A 27,339-nucleotide genomic window follows, 5' to 3' on the forward strand; every position below is an offset into this window, starting at 1 on the left:
TTATACAAAATGTCATATAAGAGGAAAGGAGGGGTAAGACAAGATAATACAAATGGAAGAAAGGATGTACAGTAGAAGGGGTAGAGAGAGAAAAGGGGAGGGGAGGGGAGGGGAGGGGAGGGGGGACAGTAGAGAATAGGACAGACAGCAGAATACATCAGACACTAGAAAGGCAATATGTCAATTAATGGAAGGGAAACTGGTGTGATACAGCAATCTGTATATGGGGTAAAAGCGGGAGTTCATAATCCACTTGAATCAAACCGTGTAATATGATGTATTAAGAACCATGTAGTGTTATGAACGACCAATAAAAAAAAATAAAAAAATAAAAAAAAAAAAAAAAAAAAAAAAAAAAAAAAAAACAAAAGTATACTTTGGCCAGGATACAAAATGTAGTATTTGTGACATTCAGTAAGCTTTTAAAGAATTAAGATAATTTTTGTACCAATTCAAGTTAAATGCACTTTTCAAAAATCTCTTATAAAAATAAGCTAACTTTAAAACAAAACAAACAAAAAAATCAGGTACCAAGATATCCACAAAATGTATGGCCTAAGAGCAAGCTACAGATAAGAAAATATTAAACATAGATATATGATTATATTTTGTTGGGAATATTTTTCCATTCCAAAAATTAGACTTCTTTTCCACAAACTACATATAATCTAAAAAAGTACACGTCTTCCAAATGGTCTTAAAAAAAATATGCCTGTAAACATCTTCCCAACATATATACTGTCTCAAAGACCTATGATTCAAGTTGCTTAAACACTGGGTCAACCCTGAAAGCTTTAAATACCCTTAATGTTTCAAAGCATCTCACTTGAAACCAAATGGGTTGAAATTACATTCTTGGAACTTCAACACGATCATTGATTTACTGCTTATTTATATGTATGCATGAGAAATTGGTTGTATTATCATCCATACTCACCTTCCAATTCAATGGAATCAGCAATGGAGAATGTGCCATGTACCACATAATGACCAGGACAAACAATAACAGTGTCACCTTCAAAGCAAGCATTTATAGCAGACAATGGATCTCTGTGGAACTAGAAAACAACATATTGCAATACGGTTGAGTATTGCAACTTGAGTATTATTGCAAGTGTCTTCATGTCTGACCTTTAAAATGGAGCACAAACTGCATTAAGTGTCTCCTGTGATAGTGCACTGAGCCCCAAGCATGCTTTTAGTAAAGTGACTATTGTTAACAGAAGGCAGTGCTCTTACTACTTCTCATTTCATAGAAAACCAGCCCTAGAAAGCTTCTATAAACACTTTGTAGAATTCATAAAAATCTGGTATGAATCAAAAGGCGAAGTCACCTGGAGCAAACAACTCCCCTTTTACCTGAACTTCTATTTCCCCCTCGCAATGCTCTTCACAAAGCTTGTCCCTGAGCAGAGCCCGAAGTAGACCTGTCATCATGGTGGATGAAACCACATGGGTGATCTTCTGGCCATTTGGACGGATGCCCTTTGCTTGAATATTAGAGTTCTTCTGATAACCAAACACATATCTTAAAGAAACCAAATATATCCATTAATTCTCAGTAAGATAGCTAATACGAACTAGTTAAGAAAAACAAAGACACACATACCTCAACAAAGGATTCTCAATGAGTTTTAGCTTTTGTTTCAACTGTTCAATCTCCGAATACAATTTTAATCCTTCCACCATGGAGATATTTTCCTGCTCAGAATCAGAATTACAATTTGACAAACTGCTTCTCAGATTTAGAAATTTCCTGTAACTCTCCTCACATTGAGACAACAGATTACGGTAGTCAACAACAAGTCCTGAAGGAACTCGGTCTTCAAGAATATCATAATACCTGAAAGTAAATTGAAATCCATTGCCTTCCAAGTAAATTTTCTTATCATTAAGACAGCTCATTTAGTTCTCAAAGATCCAGCAAGTTATAGTACATACTCAGTATACGTTAAGTTGCTCTGAATAGCACTCCATTATAAGTGAAAGCAATTGGAAGTATGAAGAACAGCTTCATTAGGGTCACTAACTTTTCTTCTTTTGAGGAGTTTTTTTTCCTGAGATCCCAGCATTGTATTTTTAAAACATTGTCAGTTCATGCTGCATAATGTGTAATCATTATCCAATAAGAAAGTATTTTCTCCTCATATATTAAGAATCAAGCTGGGCATGGTGGTAAATACCTGTAATCCCAGCAACTTCAAAGGCTGAGGCAGGAGGATTGCAAATTCCAGGACAGCCTCAGCAACTTAACAAGACGCTGTCTCAAAATAAAAAAATAAAAAGGGCTGGGGGTGTAGTGTAGTTCAGTGGTAGAGTACTGCAGGGTTAAACCCCTAGTAACACACATACACACAAAAAGAATCCTAACAATAAGATTTCAAGTTTTATTTGAGACTTAATTTGAGTCTTATTTAAGGAATCTGAGACTGGGGGTAGGAAGGGAAGTATCTAAAATTGTTTTACAACTTTTAAGATTACCAGATTTATAGGATCAAAAATGAGAAATTATTTAAATTATCTAGCTCTGCCTGCATTTAATGCACAAAAATTATCTCAGGAAGTTATTAGAGATAGCCTTTGAAATTCTGTAAAGACATATCAAGAAGTATTTCTGGGTGCAGTAAAATAATTTGGGAATGTACAAGTTAATGGATATAAAATTAATGAAATAGAAAAAAGGAAATCAATAGTTTTGAAAATAAAATATAAGATTACTGCCATTACATACAGTTTTTAAATAACTGCTTTATTTCTTAGTTAAAAACACAGTGACTAGCAATGACTTAGGCCAGCGCTTCTCAACCCTAGCTTAATATTCAACTCACCTGGGGAGCTTTCAAAAATACAGATGCCTAGACCCCCATCCAGACCAATTAAATGGGTCTCTAAAAGTTGTTTTGTTTTTGGTTTTGGTTTTGGTTTTGGTGTTGTTTCAATGAACCAACATTTGTATCATGAAACTATGTTGTATCCCAGACCCATAATTCTTTTTTTGGAGTGCAAGTTCTAATTTTATTCTCATTGCAGCATTGCCTATTAAATTACAATTCATGAATACAAGAAAATCACTGGTCTTAGACTACCATCTAGTGGAATGATAAATGAACACCACATTTAAGAAGGTCAGTGTAAAACAACAGTTTAGGATACAGAGTTAATTTTAAGTTAACTTAAAAACTGAGCCACATCCCCAACCCTTTTTTATCTTTTTATTTTGAGACAGGGTCTTGCTAAGTTGCTTAGGGCCTTGCTAATTGCTGAGGCTGGCCTTGAATTTACAATCCTCCTGCCTCAGCATCCCAAACCACTGGGATCACAAATGTGTGCCACAGCACCAGCTAGAAGTAATTTTTAAAGTTCCCTAGATGTTAATATAGCCAAGGTTGAGAACTATTGCTTTAGATGATGATTTCATTTGTTTTGTTTTTGTTTTTGTTTTACTTAGTTATGCTCTGAATAAAACCAAGGAACAGAACCATAATCCTAAATAAATTTACACCAAATTATGGTGAACACTCAAATAGTATTTAAAACACATAAAAAGTAATTCTTTCCCCATTTTTCAAGTAAATAAATTAGGCAACTCTTGGAAAAAAAAGCGAGGATTTCCTCGGCTTTGGTTAATCCATAATTATTTAAAGATTTAAATTCACTTTGCAAAGAAGAAATTAGGGAGCAAACAACTGACTGATCAGGTCCATTAAACTGTGAAGATTAAGGCTCAAATTTTAAAAAGAGTCTCTTAGTATTTCTAACACCCATGGTAATCAGTTTATTTCTTCTCGGCATATTGATACTTCATGGTCTGGATGCAATGAACCAACATTTGTATCTCAGACTCCTAAATTCTGGAATTCTATGTTTTGAATTAGAAAGGAAAAATATTTACCACACAGTATAAAATCAACACAGTATGATTTGATTCCTTTTAAATCTTGTCTACTGACACTCTACTCCTATCTTAGCTAAAGAACCATTTCAGATCTGCCTACATTTGATAAAATTCCAGTTTCTCCATCAAGCACTGTAGTTTCTTCTTCATAACCCAAACCATTTCTGTCTTATGCTTTTCCATCTGCTGGTGATACACAGAGTATGTATGTAAATCACTTCTTGTTAGCAATGCAAAGCTGTCAAATCAGAATACAATTTTTCTCCAAGTAAAGACCAAATTTGCCAGATATGCATGATAGTCACCTACCATTACATTTCACTTCAATCAAAACAATCATTACTGTTTAAGAGCAAATATCACAAACCAAGAAAATATTCAAGTGTATTGAAAATCTGTCATTAGAGTACATTGTGGGAAAACAGAATAGACACAATGAAAAAACTGGAAAGACTGAATAGAAAACATAGTCAATTTTTGAAGAGCTGAAATCAGACATACATAATTCTAAATAAGTAAGAATCATCAGCCAGAGTTTCACATTTTTTAAAATTTTTTTTCTTATTTACTATTGAAACCAAGAGAAACTTACTAAATCATATTGGATTCCACAAAAATGTGAAGGCTTACTGCCTTATCTTATAGAGTCAAATCATCTTTCACACAAGAAAAAAATCATCTCCCATAATTCTTTTTTTGGAGTGCAAGTTCTAATTTTATTCTCATTGCAGCACTGCCTATTAAATTACAATTCATGAATACAAGAAAATCACTGGTCTTAGACTACCATCTAGTGGAATGATAAATGAATACCACATTTAAGGTCAGTATAGAACAACAGTTTAGGATACAGAGTTAATTTTTATATTTTTGTATGGAAAGGTTTTTCCCCACCAAAATATGATAAATTACAAAAATGCACTTTGGAAATTTTCATTCTACCAATATTAATGATTTAATATTTTTAACTATTTGTCAAATAAAGCAAGAGCTTGCTTGACAAAACATTAGAGTAAAACCATATACTTTAAAAGTAGTCTTTAAAAATTTAAAGCAAAGGAGTCTTCAGTAATTCAAATAATTTCACTATTTTTCTAACAATTATCTTTGACTTTAATAAAAGTCTTTTAAAACACTAGCTCAATTGAATTTTATTCATATTCATAAATAGTTATAATTTAAATGTTCTTGAATTCTCTGCTTTTAAACTTAGTTCATAAATTTAAAATGCAGGTGTCTACACTTCACACAAGCTTCATTTAATAACTTGTACTATTTGTACACTGATCTGTTTTTGTCTATGGCATCTGGGGCATGTGATATGTGTATCACACGGGTAGAATTTTTTTTTTTAAATCCATTTTGCAACACATATGAGGTCAGTAATAAATACTCACAATCTCAATCGAGGTTCAACACATCTGACAAAATAATCATACTCATCCTCCTCTTCTTCATCCCAACTCCTCCAAATGTTTTGGTAGAAAAATCTGAAAAAGAGCTTAGTATCATTTAAATTCAATCACTGGCTCAGTATATTGGAGTTCTGGAGTAATGAGAACTAAAGAGAAAATCAAAATCCTACCATTTACAGCTACTTACAACTATTTTCACAACATTCTCTAATATATGTGAACACTGTGTTATTTTCTATAATTGACAGTCATGAGTCATATAAAATTTAGACCTTCAGATCAGCTGGATAAGTTTTTCCACAACATTGTTTCTGTTAGAACTTTCTTTATATCAGGGCTATTTATTGATTATCAGTAACTAGGCAGATGATAATGCCCGTGTTGAGATGGAAAAGAAGGGGAGAAAAACAGGTTTGGGGTTAAAAATAAAGAGTTCTGTTTTTAAAGTGTTCCAGTTAAGATGCCTATTGATCTGCAAATGGATGATGTCCAGTATGCAGATGAATACAGAACCCCAGAGCTCTAGGGAAAGGTCAAGTGTAGATATAAATCTGGTAGGGGCAACATATTGATGGTATTAAAGCAATAGATGAGATCATCTAGGGACATAATATAAAGCAATAGTTCTCAACCCTGGCTACACATTAGAGTCCCCAGGGATGTTTTAAAAATGTATTCCCTGTTCTAGAATAATAAATCATATCCTCTCAGTATGGTGAGAAAAATCAGCATTTATATTTTTTAAAGCTGCCAAAATGATTTTAACTTTTTTAAAAAACAAGTTCAAACACATACATCAGAGAACACAGTATCATGAATACCTTGTATTCATCACCCTGCTTCAATAATTATCAACTCATTATCATCTCTACCTCACCCACTTATCTCTGCTCCTCCCCCATCACCCTAATACTGAATATTTTGAAGCAAAAATCTCACCAATATCATTCATAAATTTTTAGTATTGTCTATAAAATAAATCTTTATACCAAAAAGAAAGTTTTCATTCCTTATATTATTAATTATACAGTTAATGTTTAAATTTTCCCAATTGTCTCTTGCTCTTGTTTTACAGGGTTTTATCGGGATCAAACAAGGGTCAGCTGTTGCATTTAATCAATATAGCTCTTAAATTATTTTATAGATTACTCCTTCCTCTTTTTTACCATGGAATTTACTTAATAGTTTCCCACACTCTGAATTTTGTTAATTACATCCCAATAGGGTCACTTAACACAGTCTTTTGTTTCCTTTATTTCTAGTAAAATGATAGTAACATCTAGTAGCTTGATCAGCTTTAGGTAAGATTTCTGGCAAGAATACCCCAAAGGAGGTATAATATATCTCTATCAGGAAGCACATAATGCCTGGCCATTCTTTTTCATGATGTTAAAACTGATAGATGAATTCAGGCATTGTCAGCCTGATTTCACTCACTACAAAGTTCCTTATCAGTTTTTCATCTAGCAGCCATTGATGATCACTCCCTATAACCTTTATGTTATTAGTGGTTATAAAATACTGATATTCTATCATTCTTTCTTCATATATTACTTGGAATATTTCTATAAAGAAAATAACCCAGATGATTCTAATGTGCTTCCAAAGTTAATCAAGGATAAAAGAGTAAATGACTATTATGCTTTGAATATCCCTCTCCAAAACTCATGTTGAAATTGAAATGTGAATGTAACAGTATTAAGAAGTCATGAGAGGACTGGGGACATAGCTCAGTTGGTAGAGTGCCTGCCTTGTGTGCACAAGGCCCTGGGTTCAATCCCCAGCACCACACACAAAAAAAAAAGTCATGAGAGCCTTATCATGCTCTTTATCCATCTCCAGAACCATGTGCCAAAAGAAACCATGGTTTATAGATTTACCCAGTCAGTGATATTAGTGTAACAGAAACAGACTAAGACAATGACATAGGACTGATCCCTGAGAAACTCCAACATTCTACAGTTTGAGCACAAGAGGAAAGCTGGCCAGGATGACTGAGAAGCAAGTCTGTGAGGTAGCATCTGAACAGCAGTGTCCCAGAAGCTGAAGGAGAGTGTGTTAAGAAAATAGAAATGACCAGATGCCCAGAATGCAGCCAACCAAGATGAGATCAGAGAAGTACAACTGGATATGAGAACACAGAAGTCTTTAGCAACCTTGAGCAAAATTTCAGTGGTGAAGTGGGAGTGGGAGCATTACTAGAATGCCAGGAAGTACATGTGACTATATATACTCTTTCAAGTTCTGCTGTGAAAAGAAAGGAATGCAGAAAATGAAGCCAGGTCTGAATTCTTGTAGATTAGGTGGTCAGTTTCTTCACCCTCTGGATAATTTTTTATTGTTGTTGTTTGGTTGGTTTGGTTTTTTTTTTTTTTTTAACTGAACTTCAAGATGCCTTCTGCCCTCAGAATGAAGTCCTAAGCTTGGTGATATTACAAGGATTAATATTCTAACTCTAAAGCACATCTCCTGCCTCAGAGTCCTTGCATGTAAACTCCTAACTTCACAAGTTCTTTCAAACTTCCATGTAAGATGCTGGTCAGAAGCCTTCCAACTTCTCCACCTGGTAAACTTATATTTACATTTCATAACTCAGCTCAAATATCCTCCTTACCAGCATGCTACCAGGCACTTACTTATCATTCACATCAGCACCTCTTCCAGTGTTCATTCTTTCAATCCAGAAACTTGTGAGTTAGTCTTGACTGTTTCCATATCCAGTCCGACCTTTCTCAATCCTCACATCTTCCCCACCATGTCCCAACCACTCCACTTTTTCATCAGGCTCTATCTGTCCTCTCAGTATCCCCACTTTCTTTATCTTGCTTCTTAATTGACCTCCCTATTCCATCTCCCTCCATTCATCATCCACACAGAAGCTAGAATGAAACTTTTTTTTTTTTTTTTTTTTTTTTAGCAGGGGGGAGGCCAGGGATTGAACTCAGAAGCACTCAACCACTGAGCCACATCCCCAGCCCTTTTTTTGTGTCTTATTTAGAGACAGGGTCTCACTGAGTTGCTTAGGGCCTCACTATTGTTGAGCCTGACTTTGAACTCTCGATCCTCCTGCCTCAGTCTCCCGAGCCGTTGGGATTAGAGGCACGCATCACCATGCCCAGCTATATAAACCTTTCAAAGCATAAGACTGATCATATTCTCTCAAGAATGAAAACTCTTCAATGGCTTCCCACTCCTCTTAAAGACAAAAAAATGATTATTTGGCTAACAAATCCCTATACCTTTGACCCATGCCAGCCTCTCCAGCCTGGTTTCCTGGTTCTCTCCCAGCACTGTGTTCTGACCTTACTGACCTTTCAGTTCCCTAAACTTACTCAGTTCCTGCACCTGTTTCCTGCACCTGCGCCTCCTTCAGCTAGCCCTTCAGACCCAACCTCAAATGTCATTTCCTCAGGAAATAACAATAGAACCTAACCTAGTCTTTGGAAACTCTGTAATTCTTCATAGCACTCAATGCCATTTCCAATCATGGATATATATTAGGGTGGTTATGTCATCAAGGCTCATCGCACATGTTTAACTAATAACTTCCTGATGATGGCACCATCATCATTGGGTCAGCTTTGTGTACCAGTCACACTGAGGACCCAGCACTCAAATATTTATTGAATCATTAACAAATGAAAATCCTCTTAATTTGACCTTCTCTGATCAGAATCTGAGCTCTCCAAATGAAGAGTAAATTTAGCCAGGCTCCTCTTCAAACAATATAACCAATCTAGGTACTTTTCTTTCTACTAACTTCTAACATCATAAAAGAGATTAGTTCCTAGACTGCTTATTTCCTAAATCCATCAGTTATACCTTTACCTTCAATTGCATCAATTGACAGGTTTTCTTTTTATCAAGAGAAAAGCACAAAGAAGTTATTTTGGCTTTGGACAGAAACCAGTTCTTCAGATTTATATTGCTTGGCCTAATACTGAACACCTAGAGTTAAATGTTCTTCCACACAATTAGAAATTTTCCACGAGATGTCAGAAGCAAAGTCTGAGACATTCTGCTTCTTTGTATTCAACTTAAGTTAATCAGGTTAACTCACTAATGGTATAGAAACTGGAAAGTGTTGGGTCTCTAAACATTAGTAACTCCATTTTGGTTCTGGGACTCTACCTTGACCCAAAATTGAAACTGCCAAGAAAAAGAAACTTAAGATACCCTGTTCCCGTAACACCACCCCTGTCAAGGGGTGTCAAGATCCCTAAACACAAAAAACTGTTGTTACCAAACCACCTGCACCCAAGTTCAGTTCTAGCTTGCTCTTGTTCCTTGTTCAAAAGATATTTAAGTTTCCATTCAAGTAATACTGGCTGCTGCGCCATGCAGAAGGGCAGCCTGGCAGATATTTTCTATCAATAAACCTTTGCTTGAACTCAGAACTATGTCTCTCTTAAGTTGAATACTCTACAAAGAAGCAGAATGTCTCAGACCTTGCTTCTGACATCTCATGGATATTTGTGCCAGCTACCCTACAGAAAGTACTTATTCAACTACAAAAACATCACACAATATTATTACTATTATGATCATTACATTATCTAGTCTTCCACTTCCTAGAGGAATATACATCCATTTTGAATTAAAAGTAAGCTTTCTTTATATAAGAAGATTAAAAAAAAGCGGGCTGTATCAAGAGCTATTTGATAAAAGACTTATCTGAAGTATTGTAAAAGCATACCAGTCAATCCAGGTATCATGGGCTTGCTTTCTCACTTAAGGGACAAAGAAGAGAACACTTGTGCAAGTGGAAATAAACCATGCCAAAAAGAACACATGAACACATCCTCTAAAGATTTAGGAAGCAGCCTGAGAAAATACCTTCTGACCAGCACATCCTTTAAAAAAAAAAAAGTGTAGTCTTATCAACACATAGATCATACTATACCACTTTCTTTACTTCCTTTCCTTTCTTTCTATACTCTTATATTCAAATACACCAGCCAAAAGCCTTAGCATCCACAACTTTCAAGGCAGTTTCTAAATCTATACAAACCAAATTGAGAATCTCCTATCTTATGTTAACATTTGGGGAAATTCAGTGAAGGCTAAACAGGTATTCCTTATACCAGTCTTTTCCAGTTTTCTATAAGTTTGAAATGATAATAAAATGAACATTTAAAGCATTTTTTTTTAAATTTTTTAAATTTAATAAAGATTCTCCTAGGGGCTAGAAGTGTGACTCAGTGGTAGAGCACCCACCTACTAGGCACAAGGCCCTAGGTTTAACCTCCAGCACTGGAAAAAAAAAAAAAAATTCAAGATTCTCCTAATCTTTGAATATTTTAAAATATTAGAGTGACAGCCAGGCATGGCGGTGCACACATGTAATTCCAGCAACTTAGAAGGTTGAGGCAGGAGGATCACAAGTTCAAGGCAAGCCTCAGCAACCTTGTGATACCCTGTCTCAAAATAAAAAATAAAAAGCCCTGAGATGTAGCTTAGTGGTAACGCATCCTTGGATTCAATCCCCAGGACCAAAAAATACACACACACATTGCAGTGACAAAGTTTACACTTTGAGTTTTTAAATCTGAATCTAACAGAGACAAGAACATCATTTCATCCAAAGTTTTGGGCCACAAGGTTTTTTTACCAACTTCTCTTCCTACCTGACATGCTCAATTGCAAGGGCTGTCTGGTCAAATACTCCAGAACCATCAAACACCACCCACAACTCCTGCAGGGGCAACCGACATTCCTTCAGCTCCAGGAGCTCTTTCACACAATCCAAGGTAAAAGTGTTCACTTCAGAGTCACAGACATAGGGTTCAGCAAGCTTCACAACTGCCTTCAAGGCTGCAAAGTCCACATCTGTAACCTAAAATTTAAAATGTCACTTAACACATGTAAATCAAAATTAAGATACACATACAAAACACTACTGATAGCCTAATTTTTTTAAAAGCTTGAAATGGGGAAGGGAAGTCTTCTTTTGTAATATAAAGGGAAAACAAGACAGGTCTGGCTTTTACCTTCATGGTGTTTATATTGTAATAAGGAAGAAAAATAAACAAGATGGTGATAAGTATGTGATAGAGAATAATAAGCAGGTATGATGACCTGGTTTTGCTGGGATGACCAGGCTAAGTCACCTCTAAGCTAAGAATAAAAAGGAAGCAGCAATCTAAGAGCAAGGAAAGTGCAAAAGTCCTGGGGTAGAGACAAGCTTCACATCTGGAGGAGAAGAAAGGCAGTGCTTCTTGCTGGAACCAAAGGGAGTAGACTGGGAGTGAACAGAGGCAGCAAGAGATGAGAAAGGCAAAGTGACCAAGACACAAAGGACATCAGAAGGAACTTGGATTTTACCTGTTCTCCAGCACAGTGAGAAGACATTAAGTAAACACTAAGCCCTTGGTAAGTGCAATGCATTAGGGGTTTTAAATAGAGAAATGGCACACTAGTCTTTTAAGACAATGCCTTTGACTGCTTTTAGAAAATTGATTGGAGGGGAAGAGGAGCATTACCATAACTAAATTAACAGATCTGAACTTCAAGTAAGGATATCAGCATAATCCAAAATTTAAAAATTTGCACAGAACAGCTACAACCCACTGCTTCATACATAATCACAGCAGTATGGCATGTCATTTTCTAAAGGAGCTACAGCCATACTGAATTCATACTCCCTGGTTTAACATTTTGGTTTAACAGGGCTTTTTGTGGTCCAGTTAACAAACACTGAGAAAAACTCACAGCTAATATTAGAATGCAAGTTTAATGTGAAGGGCCCAGTCAGTTGAAAAATAAGATTGTTTTATTTTCTGCAGTGGGACACACTAGCAAGAGATTAACCATTAACCACATTCCTACAAATTTGTTAGACAAAAAAAAAAAAAATGGATGAGTTTTAAAATGCCTGTTTGGTTTAAGCTACTTAATGGGCTAAACTAAGAAGGTAAAAAAAAATAATTAAAACTCTGTTGACTTCATAATTAGGCCTCCTTATTTTTAAAATGATCTCAAATACCTCCTCCACTTCCTAGGTTTATAATCCATTTCCCCTTGTCAAAGGACACTGAAATTTAAACCACCTTAATTTCCTGGTAGCTCCTCCTCAGTAGCTTTTAAAATTTGCGGAACACTTCATACACTGGAACGCTTAGAACACCGTGGCAATTAGATGAGAAAAACATGCTATTTTCAATCAGCTCATAAACTTTAATTAAAAATAAGCACTTTGGCTATAACAGTCTGAAGTAAGTGCTTATAGCTAAAGACAAATATCTTAACAACAGAATTAAATTTACCTCAACCAGCACCTCAAACACATTAGTGTGCCAGACTGCCCGCCATCCAGATGGTTCAAGGACCTTCTCCAAGAACTCAGCTGTGAATTCCCTTACTTCAGAGGCCTTGCAGTCAGCTACAAACAAATTAAACACAGTAAGAACTGAGTATGCATAAAGCAGAGAGAAGTTAATAGATTCATTTACATCTACTTTCTCAAAACAAACAATTGGCAATCTCAGAAATTGAGACAGACATTCTACTTGTTACTAAAAAGATAAAAGAAGAAAAAAGAAACCTACTCACCTAAAATGTAATCTTGATAGGCTCTGAATCGTTCATAGAACAAAAGTTGACTTGTTTGGAAAATTTCTGGGAAAAGAGTTTTTCCTTCTGGCACAAAACCTTGTAAACTAGTGACTGGCTTATCGTGGTAGCTACAATCACTGCATGACTCTTCATCTTGGAACAAACCTAAAGGAACAACAAAAACAAGTAAGCTCAACTATCCCAGGTACTTCTGTACTTACAGAGTGCTTCTATTTTCACATCCTCAATTTCCAAACAAAATACACAAAAAGATTTGAGTATGAATGTTCTACTCACTTCTACCACTGTCAGAAGAAACTAGCTTATAAAACAAAAGTATCTCAAAATCTAAATTCTACTTCAAAACAATAAAAAGCTTAAGATTTTTCAAAGGTTAGGATTTTGTTGTTCTGTGAGGTTTGGGGGGAAAACAAAGGAAGACTGTTTTCTGATTCAGTGGAAATCATCCAAGTTCTCCTTTAAAGGACACAAGTGGATTTTTATTTTTACTGCTATAATTAGCAAGTTATAATAAATATCTTACAGTTGTTTTTTTCCCCAAAAAATAATTCCATTAAGCTACATTAAAAGAGGGAGCTGATAGTCCCTCTCAAATGAGTTGAAGCCTCCCTTATTTTCCACAGTGAGGTCTGTCAATGGCCCCTCAATAAAGATGGATGAAAGAGTCTTAATAAAGCATAAGATTTACTTCACTAAGGCTACTAGGTTCCTCCTCACCAATTTCAATGACTGTCTAAGAGCAGAAAATGCAAATCACCTTAGGTTTGGCCTGTATATAATCATGTTTCACAAGGTGTGATGTAGCCAGTGGCATATCTAATTATGTGTAGAAAGATGTTTTTAATAGACAAAACTGTTGCTAAATAAAAAATGCCGAGGTGGCATTTAGACTGGCAGAGTAGTTTCCAGAGGCAGTTTTAGGAAGTTAAGTCTGTCATGAGCAGCAGTCTATTTTTCCACACCTTCCTTCATTTTCAGCTTCCTTTTCTCCTTCCTTACATTTATTTTTTGCCCCTGTTCAGGCTACCAGAATTACTCAACCCCACAGATGACCAAAGTGTATTCAAAGTTCTGCTGCTTACAAACACTGATGCACATAAGCCAGAGAGGGCTTACTATCTGGGCAACAATTTCTCTATTCCTCAATTTCCTTGCCTATAAAGGGAAGGTAAAAATAGTATGCCCACTTCAATTAGGAGTAAAAAAAATCATTTCTTCATCTTTTACAACAATGCCCAGTACACATGCATGTTTTTTTGTTTATAAACAACACCATTTTTGATCTGTTTTTCTACCTTTACAGAAGTAGAAAAGACAAATAAAAATTGTATATATTTAAAGTGTACATTGTGATGTTTTGATAAGTATATATTATGAATTACCACAATAAAGCTAACATTTCCATCACCTCAGTTTCCTTTCCTTCCTTCGTTTCTCCCCTGCCCCTTTGGATTTGTTGTTGTTGTTGTTGTTTTGTAAGAACACTTATGATTTACTCTTATTAAATTTCAAATATACAGGGGCTGGGGCTCAGTGGTAGAGCACTCGCCTAGCATGCATGAGACACTGGGTTTGATCCTCAGCACCATATAAAAATAAAAAATAAAGATACGTGTCCACCTAAAACTAAAAAATAAATATAAAAAAAATTTTTCAAATATACAATATTATTAAATATAGTCATCATTAGTTCATTAAGTTTCCAGAACTTATTCATCTTGTAAATACAACTCTCTGTCCTTTGACAGCTCTTTATTTTCCCCACCTGCTGGTAACCACCATCTATGCTGTTTCTGAAAGTTCAGCTTTTTTAAGATTCCACGTGATGTCATGTAGCATATGTCTTTCTTTACAACCACTTCAAAAACATGACTCTTTACACATTATCTTACTTCATCTTTACTGTCGACAGAACTTTTGGCTCTATTTTCCAAGGGGGGGAAAAAAAGCTAATCAACTTTTGCCAGTTCAAAAGATACATTAATAATTAAGTCACACCTATGTTTTCTCACTTGACCAGAATTCTTTCCATTTCATAACACAATTCAAAGTATTAAATAATTTAATTCAAAGTATTAAAGAATATAAACCGACTTAAAATGTCAGGGAAAAAAAAAACAAAAAAAAAGTAAATGGGGGTCTGGGGATGTGGCTCAGTGGAAGAATGCTTGCAAGACCCTTGGTTCAATTCCCAGCACTTCTCCCGGCAACTGCCCCCCATTAATGGAATCTCCAAGAAGAGATAGAATTAGGGGACGCGCATTCTATTTCTGAATTCTGTCCCAAATTGGCTTCCCTACCTTTAGACAGGTCATCGCCTTCAGTGTTCAGAAAAGGTATCTAGGCCAAGTATTCAAGGTTATCTTTTTCAAAAAGGGGAAGTGTGATTTTGACCTCCTTTGAGATGCAGATGAAAAAAAAAAAAATCTTTGCTCAACTGATAAGCTCAAAGCTTCCGGTAACCCTTCCAGGCTGAGAATCCCTGGCCTAAGTCCATCTTCCTCCAGTCTCAGGAAAGCTGAGACCAAAGAGGGTGGAGAGGGGTAACTGTCCCCGTGTACCTCACGACTTTGACATCCTGAGAGTGGGTCCAGGCCTGGCACAGCCTTCGCCGCCACGGTGGCCAGCAGAGTCCGACAGGTCTGCGACCCAGGCGCCTGCCAGTGTCCCGACGCCCCAGGCCGCCACGGAGACTGTCCGCCCGGATTGGGGGTGCTCACCTTTCTCCAGGGGCTCCGGCTCCTCCTCGGCTGCCCAGTTAGTGCGCTCTGGTGCCATCGCCCCAAGCCCCAGACCTCCACCCGACGGCAACCCGTCAGCCATTTCAAATTTCCGCGGGCGACCGCCCAGACTGGAACGCGATGACAAAGACGCTTCTGATTGGATAAATCGGCCGAGGCTTTTCCCCGGGAGCCCCGCCCCCTGCGGCCTCCGACAACCCCGCTGCAAAGCCTAGGCGCCCTCTACCGGCCAGGGGGACCGCTGTTCTCTTCCAAATTCCGTCTTTGGCTTACTGGGACATACTTGGACATAGTTTGGCATGATTTCTGAAAAACTATCAAGGCATACCCGGAAATGGGTAGGATCCAGAGGAAAATAGTATATATCTAGAATCAAAAACATAATATTTAGACTTGTTTGACTCATTACTAGTGGTATTACCTTGGTCAAATCACTTCACCTCTCAGAAAATGATTGTAGGATGAACTGTTAATAGGATGTTGACCTAGGTGGCCCCAAAATTTTCACTACCAAAAATCAGCAAAACACACACACACACACACACACACACACACACACACAGGGTATTTTCAAAGAATATTAAATCACATTTAGTAAGTAAATTTAACTTTTACTAATTAAGGGAAACTGTAACTTCCAATAATAATAACTAACATTTCCTGAGGACTGTATGCAAGACACACTGCTCCATGCTTTATGGGCATTTTTATTTAATCTTCAAAAACCATCCTATGAGACAGGAAATATTATTATACCCATCTTACAAATAAGGAAATGGATTCGCCAAAAGTTAAGTAACTTCTCCGATCTAACTCAGCAGAACCAAAATTTGAAAACAGCCAGACTGCAGAAACCACCCCTTAAGGCGTCTGCCAGGCCATCATTGCTCAGGTCAGCCTGAGACAGCACAGATTCCCAGACACCGGGTAGAATGAATCCACAAAGAGCAAGAACCTGGTCAGGATGGTTAGCCTAGCAACCTTGTCACAGGGAAACATTTCTACTTACTCCTTTGAAGGAAACCCTTACAGCTGAAACAAAACAGAACCAGGGGAGGCAACCATGGAAACCTGCACTTAATTTCAACTAGCTGTTCCAAATAAACAAGATTTCTTTGACTCCTCTGTGTGCAGTCTAACCTTATGTTTATTCATTCACTGAAAAAAAAAATATTTACTGAGCACCACAAGGTAAAAACACAGAAAATAATAAAGTCAAGACTAGCAACAGGACTTGAATACTAAGCCAGCTTTCTCATAATTCTCCTCTTTAGTAACAGCATTTCTCCTCACCCACTTCTATCAGCACTGGAGACAAAATAGTTCTTATCATTTAATTACAAATATTTCATCAACCATGAAGTCAGCACCCAAAATATGCTTCTGAAAAACTCTTGGAAGAAACAAGAAGCCACAGGATTGGAGGCAAATACCTAAAGCTGTTGCAAACTCAATAGCAACAGCATTAGGTCTTCATTATTTATTAAGTTAGATACATTTGCTATACATAGCCTTTCTCATTTCCAAGCTTCTGTCAATATTTATTCATTACTTGCTCAGATTGTATCAAAGGTTTCTAGAGTATTCCCCTCATTTGAGACCTTCTAGGAGGAAATTTTTTTTTTTTTTTTTTTTTTTTTGTACAGAGGATTGAATCTAGGGGCTCTTAACCACTGAGCCATATCCCCATCCTTTTTTTATTATTTTGTGTATAGACAAGTTCTCACTGAGTTGCTCAATATCTTGCTAAGTTGCTGGAGTTGGCTTTGAATTCGCCATCCTCCTGCCTCAGCCTCCACTGGGACAGCAGGAGTATACATTTCTTGAGAGTTTGGGATCCTTGTTCTTCCCTTATCCTAAGAAATGGGTTTTCTCCTTTCACATTCCCAACCCCTCTACATCTTCTACCTGCTCTAAGGTGGGGCATCACCCTCTACCCCATGTCTTTTGCATGTCTTCACTCTTTCTCACCACTGGATCCTTAGCCTATATCCACACGCTGTGCACAAAAAAAAAAAAAAAAAAAAAGACAGACTTCCAAAAGCCAAACTGCAACTTTCATTCATTCTTTCTCTGTAGCCCCAAATGGCTCAGTAGTGCACTCCACTGCTTTCTAGAAAGCCAGTGGTTCCCTCTGAGGACTCCCCTCCCCACTCCACATCACTCTCCCCTCACCCCCACAGCAGCGTGGACTACACTGATGATCACCCACCACTGGATTCTGTTCTCCCTTGGCCTCTGGGCCCTCACTCTCCAGGTCTTCTTCTTGTTCTCTGACTATTCCTTCCTCCCCTCAGATGCCCTAAGCCTGGGCAATTCCCAAGGGCATATATTGAAGATAGATACAGGCTGGGTAAATGACTGTGACCATGCAGGAAAGCAAATTTGATTATTCATTGGACAAATAATAAATATGTGCTGAATAATCTATGAGCCTGACATTACTTTAGATTCAAGTAAGACAGATGAGGTCTTTGCCTTGTGGAGATACACAATAAAGAAAAAAAAATCAACTAACAAGCAAATTTCAATTATGAAAAATACTAAAAATTTTATAAAATTCAGCAATATTATGGAGAATGATGAATGCAGACAGATTCAGATTTTAATGTAAAAACACTGGATATTAAACTTAGCAACTAATTTTTTTTAATTTAAATATGTGAAGTCAGGAGGCCAGAAAAACCTTATTTCCCAGATCTCATTGGCAAAATAGCCCACCAGATTGCAAGTATGTTATGAGCCCTCACTACTCATATTCCAGGGGCCAGAATTGTGTTAGAAATGTGACATGCCTCCCTCTGTCCCTAACCCCAGACCTACTGGATGAGAATCTGTGTTATGGCAAGATCCCCCCAAGTAATTTCATTCATATTTGACACAGAGGCCTTCAGAGCTGACTTGTCTCCTGATTCTGTTTCAGTTTGTACATTTCTGCTGAAAATCTGACCTGGGATTCTTGCCTGGGATTCCCATTCACTAGGGTGAAAAGCCAAACTTAAGTGCCGTGCATCCCCCAGCCCACAGGCCTCTCATTCCATCTCACCCTCCCTGCCACAGCATGTATGGGCCACCACTACCTTCCACTCTGCTACTGAGAAAACATTTGGGCCTCAGCCCTTCTGAGAAGGCTGCACAACCCTACCCCTATAGACAGAATTATTTGTTCCCCTCTTGCTGCTCCTAGAACAGAGGTCTGAAATTTTCATGCCCAGAGAAACCAGGCAGGCCACAGACAGGAGCAGGGCTGGAGACACTGGTGTTAGTTCATCAAGAAGTGGAAGGTGGACCCAATGTTGCCACACTGGCCTTTCAAGAGAGGCCAGGAATACCAATTTTTATGAGAAATCCCCCATATTAAAACGTTGATAACTAGATTTTAAAGAGGTAAATATCATGCCAGCCTAATAAAACCAATGATGGTAGATCACCAGTTTACATCTTCTGAGACCTAGTCTGCTTCTTACATTGTATCAGAGACTATGAGTTCTTTAAAGGCAAGGACCATGTCATGTTCCTCTTGGTATTGCTAGCACCACTACTGAGATCAACTTACTAAAGGGCCAAACTAAATCAATACTGTTTCTTTTATATACAATGTAATATTATAATGTCATTAGCCAAATGGCTCCAGGTGCCATTCAAGCATCTAGAGCCCTGGACCATGTCAGCTGCTGCTGCCCAATGGCCCCCCACAATCACAGATTAATCCTTGGCATCATTACCTAAATCAAAGCTAGTAAAAGTTGCCTGTGTTTGAGGCTCTCTGTTCCCAAACCAGCCCACCAGCTTCCCCCCAAAATAGAATACCCTATAGGATAGTGAAGGAGTCCCACTAGCAGATGTCACTGAATGTCCATGTGAATGAGTATCTGAGAACAGGTGGACCAGGACAGTGCCTATTCTAGACAGCAGAGAAGGGGAGGAAGCACCCCACACACACTACCCTAGGAGGAGCCAACCTGGGGAATCTTGTCTCTCTATCTACAGTTGTGCAGAGTTCCACATAAGGCCAGGATGGGCCCAAGCATCTTGCATAGAAAAGGAAGGTAGCCCACAAGCGTCCACGGGCTTCAAGGAGAAAAGGGAGAGAGACCTCTGTCACTCTGATCTGAGAGTCTGGGACTTGCTTTGACAAAAACAGAAACAAAGAATGAGAGCCAGGCCTGAATGCTGGCTTGTACCCTCCACTAGAGGGCAGTTTCAACTTGCAAAAGGAAATAAATCTTTAGCACTTTACCAAGTACTGAAGAGATCTTGCAGCCAGTTTCCTCTTGAGCCTCTAGGTCCTTTGTGAGGCCCTGGGATGAGAAGGGGACAAATTTAGCCCTTGCTTCTTGGAGCTCACACTCCCCAACAATGCAAAGGAAAATGGTTAATTAATTAAAATAAAAAGAAACAACAGCTCAGAGTCTACCAGACCTATAAATATTAAAGTTCAGGGATTTTAGCTGGGCCCATTCCTCCTCTGTTTCTGTTCTTTCACTGGGCGAATTTATCCAATCTTGTTACGACTCCACAAGGTATGGACTCCTTTAATTTCCAGCAGTAGCCTTACATATTCAATTGCCTACTACCTTTTTCAAGTTCAGAGGATCTAAATCCAAACATTTTATCAGTCACCCCCATACTTAACCCTTATCCACTTGTTTAAGGATTCAATCCTCAGCACCACATAAAAATAAAGATGTTGTGTCCACCAAAAAAACCTGAAAAATCGATATTTTAAAAATTCTCTCTCTCTTTAAAAAAAATGCAATCTTACAAACCATCGTTAGGCCCCAGCTGACTTCCATCATCCCAGATCCCTCCTTTTCTCCTGATTACTTCATTCAAGCCACACCAGCTTTTCTCTGTTCCTCTCAGTGCTAAACTCTCATCCCTCAGGATCTTTGCACCCAGGCTGTTCCCCCTGCTTGGCATGCCCTTTCCATCAAATCTTCTTGAGCAGTCTTTATCTCTTCAGAACAGATAGCCATAGCCATCTCTGCCTCCCCAGCCTGAAACAGGGAGTTGCTATTCTTACTCCATAACCTCATGTATTTTTCCTTTGTAGCACTTAGCACCATTCAGACTTCTCCGGTATTCCTGCCTCCCCTTTTAACAGTGAGCTCCTGCGTTCTTACCCCTATGTCCCAGTTCTTACCCCTGTGTCCCAGCACTTCATACAGCAGCTAGCACACAGAGCTCCCTAAATGTTTGTCTCATCAGTAAATAAATCAGGACATGAATTCATACAGTCAAAGACAAGTTCCTCACTAGGCACAGTAGTGCACACCTATAATCCCAACGGCTCAGGAGGCTTAAGAAGAAGGATCCTAAGTTCAAAGCCAGCCTCAGCAATTTAGCAAGGCCCTGAGCAACTTACAAAGACCCTATCTCAAAAAAAAAAAAAAAATAGTTCCTGAGCTATGCCTCCACAGCAGTTTCCTTTCAATCAACAGAAGGGCTCTCTCCCTTGAACTTTCCACATGCTCCAAGTTAGAAGTGTTTCATTTATCAGCAGCTTTTTCTCAGGATCAAATAAATACCTCCAGGTATAGTTGAATGCCATTTCCTCTCATATAGGCCTTTCTTGATCACCCAGTGTGATCAAGACCTCACCCCATCACCGTGTCGTTCTCTATCCTAATATTCAGTTAGTTTCCCTCAGAACACGTTCAGAATTTGTAATTATGAATTTCTTTGTTCTCTATCCCCCCAGGGGTGAGGACTATTTTGTTTGTTTATTTGTTGTCTGTTTGGGTACTGGGAATTTAACCCAAGGTCACTATATTACTGAGCCACATTCTCGGCTCTTTTTATTTTTTATTCTGATACAGGGCCTTGCTAAGTTGCTGAGGCTGGCCTGGAACTTGCCATCCTCCCGTCTCAACCTCCTGAGTGCTAGGATTACAAGCATGTGCCACCATGCCACCATGCCTGGCTAGAACTAGGTTCTATTCACCAATATCTCTTCAGTTGGAGGTGCACCTGGTTAGAGCCTCATAAATATTCCTTGAGTGGATGAAAGGAACCACTGGTCAGTGTGACCTTGCCAGGGAAGATGGCAGCATCTTGACTCCCTTGCCTAACCGCTGCCATTTGATCCCTATTTTCATTTGCTGTCACTCTGCTGAGAGCCTGGTGCTGGGTGTTGGTGACCACAGCAGGAACCAGACTTTCTCCAAGCTGGAAGTGGGATAAGCAGTTTCCTTTCATAAATTTCTTCAGTTAGAGACTCTGAGTTCATGGATACATTAGCACAACCCGTCTCTCTGTAGTTCAGTCTCTTCTGTTAACCATTAGGTTATAAACCTTCACTGGATAGATAACATGCTCACATTTAATCCAAACAGGCTGTTACCAAGGTAGTCAGAATCACCATCTCCTGGGAAGGATCTCCTGGGTAGCAGTAGTGCAGGAAAAAGGAGGGAAGTCCTGGACATTTCTGACTTCCCATGGGTTTTGTCTGATTAAAAGTAAATAATAGAGTCTGGGGCTCACTGGTAGAGCACTTGCCTATCACATGTGAAGCCCTGGCACATTGATCCTTAGCACCACATAAAAAAAAAATTAATGGGGTAAAGGTGTTTTGAGAAAAAAATTATTTCAAAACAAAAAAAAAAAAAAGAAAGAAAGTAATAGGAACTAGGCATGGTGACGCATCCCTGTAATCCCAGCTAATCAGGAGACTGAGACAGGAAGATCACAACAAGTTTGAGGCCAGCCTAGTCAACTTAGCAAGACCCTGTCCAGAAACAAAAAAAGAAGAAGAAGAAGAAGCCAAGAAAGAAAGGGGGAAAAAAACACTCTGAGTCTCAGACAAGATTTTCTAGGCCTCAATTTCTCTTATTGAAAAATTAAGATTTTGAACTAAATGAGTGTTTTTCAAACTTAGCTCAAGATGTCCAGAGAAGTTCCAGAAGTAGGAGAGGGAAATGGGGTATACAAAGTCCCTCCTGTTTCTCTTTCAAAAGAGCAGTTCTGCTTTTGCCCATCTTCAAGTTTTGTTTTTAATTACATTAGAAACATATAAATGTACCCTTGTTATAAAATAACTAACAAAGTTCCCTTGACCACTTCTCCTAAACTCATTTCTTCTCCCCACCCCCAGAAGTAATTTATTAGGATTTTTTAACACTTATTCACATATACTATGTATATAGCATATAGGAAATGGGCAATACTTGTTTATATGTATCTGTTCTTTTAATATTTTTAAGTACACAACTTTGACAAACTGCTCGATAGCTTGTTATTTTAGCAATGGATGTTGGAAATTGTTCATCTAAGTACCTAAAATTCTACCTCACTCTTTTTTAACTACTATCAAGTCACTTCATTGTCAATGCTCTGAAAGAAATTAACAAAACATTTCCCACTTTCCTGTAGTCGTTTTGTTTTCTTTCATAGTTTTCAAAATCAGAAAACCACATAAATCACATTAAAGGTTTAAAAGACAGCAATAGAGCAGTCCTATAATAACAGAGGCTTGGGAGGCTGAGGCAGTAGGATCACAAGTTCGAAGCCAGCCTCAGCAACTTGGAAAGGTCCTAAGCAACTTAGACCCTATTTCAAAATATAAAAATAAAAGGCTGGGAATGTGGCTCATTGGTATAGCACCTCTGGATTCATTCCCCAGTACCCCCCCCCCAAAAAAAGACAATAAATTCAAAGTGAATGCCGCTATTACATGTATTAGGAATCAAAAGTTTATCTGACTTTGACATTTGTGTCTCAAACATACCAAAAAAAAAAAAAATGGTGGGTACTGTACTCACTCATCCCCAGTGATGAGGGACTCATTTGTTTCTCACAAGCTATAGCTCACTGGCACCATATTGCCGAGGTGATAATGTAGCATCCCTCCACATGAGCGGCTGCCTTGCCAGTTTATCTTTAATCTAGTCTTGGCTCAGATTGTTCCGGTAAAAAGACAAGAGGAGGCATCACAGAACAGGATCATTCACTGATTGGGCAGCATGAGGGCCAAATCTGCAACATCTTCCTAAATCTGGAAACAAGGCCCATAAATCCAGGCTACAGGATCTGGCATAACCCAGTGAAAGGAGGAGGAAATAAGAGGACCTAGGCTTCTTTGTATGTATAAATCAAGTCACTGATGCCCTCTACAAACAACCACTGAGTCAACCTCTGTAACAACAAAACCCAACAACAAAATAACCCTCATGCGCTTATGGGATAGCTTACAGAATGGAAAAAAGCAAAAGATCAAGCCTTTAGGAAAGACAGGTCCCAGGGAAGATATGAGTTAAAAGGGAGCAGTCTTTTTGAGAAGCCTCCTTCAGAATGATCCACTTCTCCAACTTTCCATCCAAGATTATGTGCTCAAGATTCAGAGTCCTAGTAGATTTCAGCCAGCCAAGTTCAAATCACATGAGGCTGGTGTAAAGCTGGCATCTTGATTAAGAGTTTGTAAAATATGGGGCTGGGGCTGTAGCTCAGTGGCAGAGCGCTTGCCTAGAATGCTCAAGGTACTGGGTTTGATCCTCAGCACACATAAAAATACACAAATAAAATAAAGGCATTTTTAAAAAGAATTTGTAAAATAGTCACTAGACTAGTAATTTAGGAAATAGAAACCTCCATTTGCATAGTTTAGAAATTAGGTAGAATCATGTTATTTATACCAAAGCTAAAGCAGAGTTGGAGACAGACAAATTAAGGTTGCACTGTATGAGAAGGAAGGAAAATAAATGCTGCAAAATTAAAGAAGAAGAAGAAGAGGAGGAGGAGGAGGAGACCAATGCTTACTCAATCAACTCACAGATATTGGTGGACCTTAGTCCCCAATAGAGATTAAGTAGAGGAAAATAAAGTGAGGGTTGGGAGATGTAAGAAAAGGAGGAAGAGCAGGAGCAGGGAGGACAGAAAGGAGAAAAAAGAAAAATCGGGAAAGGAACTTAGGAGGCCCTGCTGTCCCCTGGCCCAGCGATCCCCATTCCAGCTGAAACAGTCCTGGTGAGCATCCTGGCCTCCTACTCACCAAGGTCAGAAGGTGTCTCTGCTCCTGGACATCTCCTTGGCTTTCAGTGGGTTTTGTCTGATCTTAGGAAAATCCCACTGTAGTAAAATACCCTGATATCACCCCACCTGCAGCCTCAGCTCTGCAGAGTTGACAAACGTGTTTTTTAAAACACAAAACTATAGAAAAGCAGACAGAAGACTTTAAAATATACAACTTTCTTCTTGTTTTTTTTTTCAAATATATAAAGATAGCACAACATGGTTGAAATTATAAATTATGCAAGTTTTCTGACCTGGTTTTCTCATTGATTATAAGCATTTTCTCCATGATACTGAAATTTTTAAGACACAATTTTAATGTCTATAAAATATCTGTCTTACAACCACATTTTGATTTATTTAATGTCAGTGGGTTACACGGAGGGACCTGGATTCAAATCCTGGGTCTACCACTTCATTATTAAACCCACACATATTGCTTATTTTCCTTGGGATCTTGGTTTCCCATCAGCAATATGGAGACAGTATCTGTACTTCCCTCCTAACTTGTCAGGAGGATTAAATCAGAGCATGATTGTAAAGTGCTTAGCACAGGGATTCCCTGAGTTTCTGTCCCTAAATTTCACTGGTATTATTAATCATTTCCTTCAGAATTTTTCAAACATAAATGGCTCTTAATGAAAATCCCAGAAGAGATTCCTGGAATTAGAATTCCAGTACAAATGTTTTTAAAGGTTCACAGTACAATTTTCCAGGGCGCCCTCCTGAAAGGGAGCCTCCCTCACCAGCAGACTTTCAGTTATTGGCAGCAAGATCTATCTCTGTCTGTGTGCCTGTCTCTCACACTCTCTCTGTTTTCCCACCTCTCTGCTTGCTCTCTTTCTTTCCCCATCTCTTGCTCTCTGTTCCTGCCTGTTTCTGCCTCTGTCCCTGTATCTAGTTCTGTCTCTTTGCCTCTCTCTCTCTTTCTCTCTCCCCCACCATGTTATCCAGAGCCTGCTCTATTGTGCCCTCTCCTTCAGTCCACAAGATGCCCACGGTTCCACAGGAAACCAGCATTTAGGATCTGGTCATAAAGGGAGAGCCCCAAAGATGCAAATATCTTTTTTTTTCTTTTGCAATTTGGAGTTTGTTTCAATCAGCCCAAATGAGGTGTCTGCATTTCACTCCACCTGTTATCTGTGTGCTTCCCTCATGTATCCATCCAGATATTGCAATTTCAAGAGCTTTCATTGCCATTCTGTGCTATCATTTTAATTTAGTCTTTTTTTTTTTTAAGATGTATGCCTGCCTGGCCCCATGAGAGTCTTTTTCAAAAGTGTGGTTTTGTTTCTATGGCAACTGAGGGATATGATGTAATCAAATATTGAGCCCCATTAAATTGTAATCTTCTCATCCCCACTATAGCTTGTTCTGACTTTTATGCTATAAACTATTTTGCTTTTCTTATGCTTCTTCTGCATCCTCAAACAGGTAGTCGCTAGTCATTTTATGGCTTTAGAAAGGGTAATAATAATGTATATCCACCTCAAGTCCCAAAGTCAAAATGCATGTGCCAAATTGCATTTTTTTTTTTTTTGGTAGTTAGGATTAAACCCAGGGGCACTTAACCATTGAACTACACCACCTTTATTTTTTAAAAAAATTTTTAGTTGTAGATGGACAAAATATCTTTATTTTATTTATTTATTTTTATATGGTGCTGAGGATGGAATCCAAAGCCTCACACAAGCAAGTGTTCTACCACTGAGCTACAGCCCCAGTCCCTTTTTTATTTTTTATTTTGATAGAGGATCTCTCTAAGTTACTTAGGGCCTCGATAAGTTGCTGAGGCTGGTCTCAAACTTGTGATCCTCCTGCCTCAGTCTCCCAATTAGTTCATTCTTTCTGTGGCCAGATGATGTTATCATGAAGAAGTGCCATAATTTATTTAGATATTTCTGTACTACTGAACATTTTAGGTTGTTTCTACTCCTTGGAATAATCTTGTGCAATTTTCATGTCACATGTGTGTATTTATATATATATATATATATATATACTTAGAAGTAGAATGGCTGGGCCAACAGGTAAGTACAGTTCAAATTTAAATAAATATTACACATGGTGGTGAACATCTGTAATCCTAGCATCTTGGGAGGCTGAGGAAGGAGGATTGCAAGTTTGAGGCCAACCTCATCAACTTAGGGAGGTCCTAAGCAACTTAGCAGACCCTGTTTCAAAATAAAAATTAAAATGGACTGGAAATATAACTCAGTGATAAAGTGCCCCTGGGATCAAACCCCAGTACCTAAAAAATAAAAATACGTGAATATTACAAAATGGTTCCCAAGGATATTTTACAAGCTCCCACTCCAGCCAAGAATATATGAGAGTGCCTATTTCCCCAGAGCTTTCTGTATGGGCCTAAGGGAGAAATTTATTTTTGCTGAGGTGAGGATTATACAAAAGAAAGAAGGGAGAGGAACCCTCCGTGAGACCTAAGAAGCTGATGGGCTCTGTGATACCACTGTCAAATCTTAAGTGGAATCTATTTAACTCAAACTGCCTGGTCGTGATGGATAAAAATTGGCAAGAAGATTCATTTTGCATTCAGACAAATGTCATGCGGAGCATAAACAGTCAGTGATGACACAGGCATAGACACAGAAAGAACATAAGAACTCAGAAATCGGAAAAATGGTTTGGGCTGCCAAAGGCAGCTATTTACGGGGTTCTAGCTATTCTCCAGGGGCAGGGGGTT

General features: G+C 38.3%; 1 protein-coding gene across 3 annotated transcripts in view; it reads right to left on the bottom strand.

The window, feature by feature from the left end:
- Shcbp1 (SHC binding and spindle associated 1) overlaps window positions 1-15,708 on the bottom strand; it is a 35,384-nt gene extending 19,676 nt beyond the window's left edge. Inside the window, exons 1-8 of one of the 3 annotated variants that reach the window (XM_026406899.2) lie at window positions 15,606-15,708; window positions 12,961-13,029; window positions 12,576-12,691; window positions 10,938-11,146; window positions 5,293-5,385; window positions 1,610-1,843; window positions 1,360-1,528; window positions 938-1,058 (exon numbers count right to left, since the gene is read on the bottom strand). In XM_026406899.2, the coding sequence (XP_026262684.2) occupies window positions 938-1,058; window positions 1,360-1,528; window positions 1,610-1,843; window positions 5,293-5,385; window positions 10,938-11,146; window positions 12,576-12,691; window positions 12,961-13,029; window positions 15,606-15,708 (1,114 nt within the window). Of the gene's footprint in view, window positions 1-937; window positions 1,059-1,359; window positions 1,529-1,609; window positions 1,844-5,292; window positions 5,386-10,937; window positions 11,147-12,575; window positions 12,692-12,861; window positions 13,030-15,605 lie in introns of all 3 variants that reach the window. The other 2 variants (XM_026406898.2, XM_026406900.2) reach the window with 2 other exon arrangements.
- Window positions 15,709-27,339: the final 11,631 nt, after the last annotated feature.

This window comes from Urocitellus parryii, chromosome 15 (assembly GCF_045843805.1).
Source record: "Urocitellus parryii isolate mUroPar1 chromosome 15, mUroPar1.hap1, whole genome shotgun sequence".
NCBI classification, from domain to species: domain Eukaryota; kingdom Metazoa; phylum Chordata; class Mammalia; order Rodentia; family Sciuridae; genus Urocitellus; species Urocitellus parryii.